Genomic DNA, 6,028 nt, shown 5'->3' with positions numbered 1-6,028 from the left:
CATGTGAGAGAAAGTTCTTGGCTCACTAGGGCGAGACCTGGAGAAGCTGAAGGTAAGAACATGAAGTGCAGTACAGCCACAAGACAGGTAGTGACTCATTCATTCCAGCTTCATTGGGGCCACCTCTTATCTATAAGACAAAGTGTGACTTGCACTCAACAGTGGCATTGTTTCTGTGGCAAAAGAAGGAAATGTGCCTCTGCTTCTGTTTGTTTTCTACTTAATGTTGTTTTGCAGAACACAGAGAACGCAGAATCATGGACCATCCCATTTTTTAGCTGAATGCTAGAGAAAGCACGTCAGCCATCTGCAACTTCTCCCAAGGTGCCCTTCCCATGATTAGGATACATTCCATAATCAACACAGCAGGACAGAACGGTATTATTGGATCTGAAAGAAAATCAGTGGAGACTGGAAACCTCCAAGGGCAGTTGCAATTTTCTAGATCTATTATTTTCCATTTGGAGGTTAGTGAGACAGAACATGGTGTTGATATGAAAATTGAGAGATTTATGTTGTTTTCAAAGTAGCAAAAAGAAAAAAAAAACCCTCCAGAGAGGACCCCAAAATGATAACTTGGTGCAAATACAAAGTGAAGAGTTATTTGTGGCTTGAGATAAGTTGGAAATTTCTCCTTTGATTAGGAGATGGTTGCTACAGTTTGCAACGGAATGTTATTGTCTTTCTTCTTTTCTTTTTCTTTCTTTAGTATCTGTTGAGAGAGTTTATGAAGAAACCAGCCAACATCCTGGAGATCCTCAGGCCATCTCAAATACTGCTGTTTCTGTACAAAGCCTCTGATGGATTGATGTTTCATCAACTGGTACTGGGACAAGGACCCAACCACCACCATAATGAGAGCACTGTTAAGGTCAGATAAGCACCTGCCCTGGGCATAACTGAAGGCTTCAAGGCACCAGCCATCTCTAAGGAAGTGTCTGCTCACAAGACAAACAATCTTTCTACTGTTCCAGATGGCATCCTGGATATTGGCAATGCGGTTTTCTCCTGGGACAAAGTCTCTTTCTTCAAAGCACAGGTTGAATCTGTTTTCGTCACTGTATTGAGTGTCCAGGTGTTTGAGCAAAGCATTCTGCACCCATGTGAAGTCTTTGCTGCTGAAGCACAAATAGGCATCATATTTGTACATATCAGGTTCTGTGCCCTGGGGATGGTCCTTGAACACCAGTCTCTGGGCTGTCTTATAACAGATAAAACAGAAGCCCCGGAACTTTGTGACTGTGAGGATGGTCATGAGGAATAGAGTCAGAGTGACAGTGCATACCATGAAAAGGGAGAACTTTAGGGACTTTAAGACTTCCTCTTCATCACAACCTTCCGTGGAAAGAGAGAAGAGGGAAACCCCAGAGAGTGAGTCAGGGTACACACAATATATGTCTGCAGGAGGCCCAGCTATAGTGACATTGGTGTGATTAAGCCACTTGATAAAAGTGCTAAGTTCACATTCACAAATGAACTTGTTATGAGTTATATCCAAGACACTAAGTGATACAAATACATCAGGATCGGGAGCTAGGAGCTGGTTCCTGGATATGTCCAGGATCTCTAAATTAGCAGGTAAATCATTGTGAGAAAGAACTGTCAGCCTGTTGGAGTTGAGCCTTAGTCTCCTTAATGCAGTCAGATGGCTAAATACTCCTGGTGGAAGGGAATTAAGATAGTTATGATTCAAATACAGAACTTGAAGATGAGAAAGTCCCTCAAAAACATCCCAACAGAGCTCAGTTTCCCAGGCAAGTTGCAACATATTTTCTCCAAGGAAAAGCTGTTCTAAGCTGGGATTCTCTGAAGGGGTTTGATCTCCACTACAGGAGGATAAGCGATTTTGATTTAAAATGAGAATCTGGAGATGAGGTACCCGTAGGAGAAAGTAGAGAATATCTAGATTTTCTAGCCTGTTTTCTGATAAGTAGATGAGGTTCGCTGTAAGGTTGATCTTTGGCAAAGTCACTAGTTTATTGCCACTCAAGAAGATATCAGGTATGCTTGGAATAAAATGAATGGTTGTAAGAGCATTGTCTCGGAGATCCAAGGTCTGTAATTTTTCCAGGAATTTGAATGTTTGGTCTTGAATTATTCCAATGTGATTCTTTTGCAAATCAATGTAGGCTACCTTAGGTAGTCCATAGAAATTCGAACTGTAAAGTTCCCCCAGAAGGTTATATGACAAATTGAGAACTTGGAGGTTGTCAAGTCCGTAAAATGCTTCATCTGCAATCTTATTTATCTTGTTGTAGGCAAGGTTCAGAACCTTCAAATCCTTGAGTGTCTCAAAGACTCGTGAGTTCAGGGAGAAGACAAACCCATGTGAAAGATCCAGGTGTCTCACTGAACTTCTGGCCAGGCCAGCAAATGTGTTCTGGTCAGGATCTTTGATGTTATGGAAGCCAAACCCGGCACCCATGATGTGGTGGGCAAGAATCAAAGAGAAGGCCTGGCTTTTGCTGATGGCATTGCTAAAGTTTCCTGTGATGTCCACTGTCCAGCCATTTCCAGAAACATCTAGTATCTCCAGCACCATGTTTCTGAATGGGTTCATACATTTTCCCCAGTCCACTGAGACTCTGCTATACAAGCTATTAGCTGCGAGGCTAAAAAAGGAGAGCGTTTTCCCTTGCAGGGGCTCAAGCTCATGTTCACATACAAGGAATATTTGGTTGGAGGAAAAATCTATGGACTTTAAGGAATTCAACTTCCCAAATGAAGGATGAAGGTAAAGGCTACGAATCTGATTTTTGGATAGATCCAAGCGAGTTAAAGCCTTTAAATTTCTGAAATAACCATCTTTTAATACAGCATCAGAGAGACCACAGAAATACAGTCTAAGTTCAAACAGATGGAACAGTCCCTGAAAAGCATCTGGATGCAAGAAGTGTATCTTACTACTTCCCAGGTCCAAGATTCTAAGGTTGGGCAGGTTTCTGAAGGCCTCCTTGTCAATAGTCAAGGGGGTATACTGGCTCCCGAGCTCCAGCAGCTGCAGCTGTTCCAGAAAGGGGAAGGATGAAGCAGTGACTGTCCTGATATAGTTGAAGCTCAGCAGGAGCCTCTCAGTGGTGTTGAGGACCTGGGGGACCTGGGTGAGGCTGCAGAAACGATAAAAGGCTATTCGGCCATCAAAGGAGCAGGAAGGAATTCCAAACACAGGACCGGCCATGAGCACCACTCCTAGGAGAAGGTCCAGGTGGTCTCCCATGATCCTATGGAGAAGAAGGGAGAATGAAAACACAGGCATTTAAGCTCGAGGTATTGCACTGGGGTCTTCAGATCTTGGGGTATTCTCTATGATGTGCCTGCTCCCTTTGACCCCTTCATTCCTCTGACTCCACAGACGTGGCTGTTGGCAGATACAGACAAAACTATTCTTACTCTCTTTCTGTTTTTTTTGAGACAGGGTCTTGCTCTGTTGCCCAGGCTGGAGTGCAGTGGCACGATCACAGCTCACTGCCACCTCCGCCTCCCGGGTTCAAGCCATCCTTCCATCTCAGCCTCCTGATTAGCTGGAACTACAGGCACGTGCCACTGTACCCGGCTAATTTTTGTATTTTTAGTAGAAATGGGGTTTCACCATGTTGCCCAGGCTGGTCTCCAACTTGTGGGCTCAAGTGACCTGCCCGCCTCAACCTCCCAAAGTGTTGGGATTACAGATGTGAGTCACCACACCTGGCCTATTCTTGCTCTCTATCAAACACTTATGTTGAATTTTCTGTATACTAGGCACTATTCTAGGTACTTAAAAAACATTTCACTTAATCTTTTCTTTTAAAAAAATTTTATTTATTATTCTAAATTAAAATAAAAATATAGAGATGGGGGTCTCGCTTTGTTGCCCACGCTGGTCTTCAACTCCTGAGCTCAAGCGATCCTCCTACCTTGGCCTCCCAACATGCTGGGATTACAGGCATGAGCCACTGCACCCTGCCTTCACTTAATCCTTATAATAACTCTATGTTTGTTCATTCATTCGTTTGTTTATTCATTCATGATTTGCTGAGGGGAGTTGGAGAAAACAGCAGGAAGAGACACAATGTTGCTTCACTTCAGCCGGGCACCCCGTTCCTAGCCCACAGAAAGCTCGGCTGATGAGTGGAAAATAAATTCACTGTTTTTCTCACTTAATTTGTCTAGGCTACTGGCCCATCTCCATTTATCCGACCTTACTCCACACACGGTCCATCCCATCATGCAGAAATTGGGCACTTTCTGGCACCCCACAAAGAGCCAGATGTGATCGGTTTAATAAAAGTGTGATAAGTGCCTAGTGCTCGCCTGGCAGCTGTGTGATTGTGTGAGTGTACAACAATAAACAGAGACTGGCCCACTTGCTTAAGTCCTGTCGGGGAGCTGACCATCTGTCTGGGTTGAGTGTTTTTTTCATGGGTGCAGCAGAAATGGTGCTCAATGAATGTGTCTGGCTTATGTTCCAAGTATTGTGCTGGGTGCTATGAAGAGAAAACACACAAGGACCCCACCCGCAGAGAGCTTGGTGTCTATTATTTGCATAGCACCTCCATCTTTGGTGCCTACTATGGCATTCCATTTGCTCTAAATGTAATGAAAGGCCTCTGTTGGAAGGTAAAGGAAGAGTTATATAGCTCAGAGGGCAGGAGAATGAGAGGAAAAATAAATGAAAGAAATAGGAAGAAGGCAATGGTTTATAAAGAGCATGAATCCCATGAGACACCATCACTGGCAAAAGTGTCAACACCAGGAGAGATTAAGCCTGGAGCAGTCACGGTGCTGGAGGTGGGCTAGCTCTGACGAGGTTGTGCTTTGTGCTGGGGCTGATGTATGGTGGGGTTTCCACAGAAACTGGGAGGCTGTGGCACACAAGCTACAGCAAATCAGAAGTAGGCATGGATGCCTGGATTGACTCAAAGTTTCAAACTCAGGCATCTAATAATTGTTAGGAAAAACTTGGTGAGAATGTTTATCACCACTCTGAATTTCTCCCCCATCTCCGTAAATGGCTTCACCGTATCCATCCAGAGTCTGAGGGTGACAACACAGCAGAGTCTTTTAAACATCATTCTTTTAAACATCCCCCCAATAGCCAATCCCTCAGCAAGTCCTGTTGGTGCCACCTCCCAAGCCTATCCACTGCCCTACTGTAAGCCGCCGCCATCTCTTTGCGTGGGCCAGACTGGAGACTCCTCACTGGCTCTCTTATTTCTGGCCTTGCTTTCATTTTCCAGCCAGCAGCCAGCATGTTCTTTCAAAAACATAATCTCGTTGATATCATTCTTCTTTGTACAGGGCCCTTCCCTTCCTTCCTGCTGTACTTGGAATAAAATCCTGTGAGTACTTACATGATTCAGCTCTTGGCTGTCTTGTCAACATTATCTTGAATAGTTTTTCTCCTCAATAACTCATTAAAAAAAATTTGCTGAGCACCCATTATGTGTCAGGCACTGTTTTATTTATTATTTATTTGAGACAGGGTCTCACTCTGTCACCCAGGCTGCAGTGCAGCGGTGCTATCTCAGCTCACTGCAACCTCCGCCTCCCGGGTTCCAGTGATCCTCCCACCTCAGCCTCCTGAGTAGCTTGGATTAGAAATGTGTGCCAGCACGCCCAGCTAATTTTTGTATTTTTAGTAGAGATGGGGTTCCACCATGTTGGCCAGGCCGGTCTTGAACTCCTGACCTCAAGTGATCCACTGGCCTTGGCCTCTCAAAGTGCTGGGATTACAAGCATGAGCCAGCACACCAAGCCTCAGGCATTGTTTTAGGAGCTGGAGATACAGCTGTGAGCAAAATGGACCAAGCCTGCCCTCATGGAGCTTACATTCTGGTGGACGGAAGAGGTGATAGACAACAAAAGGAAGAGGAAATAGGTACTGACAGGTAGAGGTAAATGCAATGGAAGAAAGTAAAGTGGGAAAAAGGAGATGGGGGTGCCATGGCTCGGGTGGTGGCTGCTGTTATAGAGAGGAGTCAGGAAAGGTGTCTCTGATGTAATGAGATTAGAGCAGGTGTCTAACGGAAGTAAGGAAAGGATGTGGAGA

General features: G+C 44.7%; 1 protein-coding gene across 6 annotated transcripts in view; it reads right to left on the bottom strand.

Moving 5' to 3' along the window:
- Positions 1–489: 489 nt before the first annotated feature.
- The window catches only part of TLR5 (toll like receptor 5), a 33,069-nt gene continuing 27,530 nt past the window's right edge, over positions 490–6,028 (bottom strand). For 5 of the 6 annotated variants that reach the window (XM_034959195.2, XM_034959858.2, XM_055112320.2 and 2 more), the window contains one exon: positions 490–3,221. In XM_034959195.2, coding sequence (XP_034815086.1) covers positions 641–3,221 — 2,581 coding nt within the window. In that variant the 3' untranslated portion in view covers positions 490–640. 6 annotated transcript variants of the gene reach the window in all.

This window comes from Pan paniscus, chromosome 1, assembly GCF_029289425.2.
Source record: "Pan paniscus chromosome 1, NHGRI_mPanPan1-v2.0_pri, whole genome shotgun sequence".
NCBI classification, from domain to species: domain Eukaryota; kingdom Metazoa; phylum Chordata; class Mammalia; order Primates; family Hominidae; genus Pan; species Pan paniscus.
This window is presented reverse-complemented; position numbering and strand designations above follow the sequence as displayed.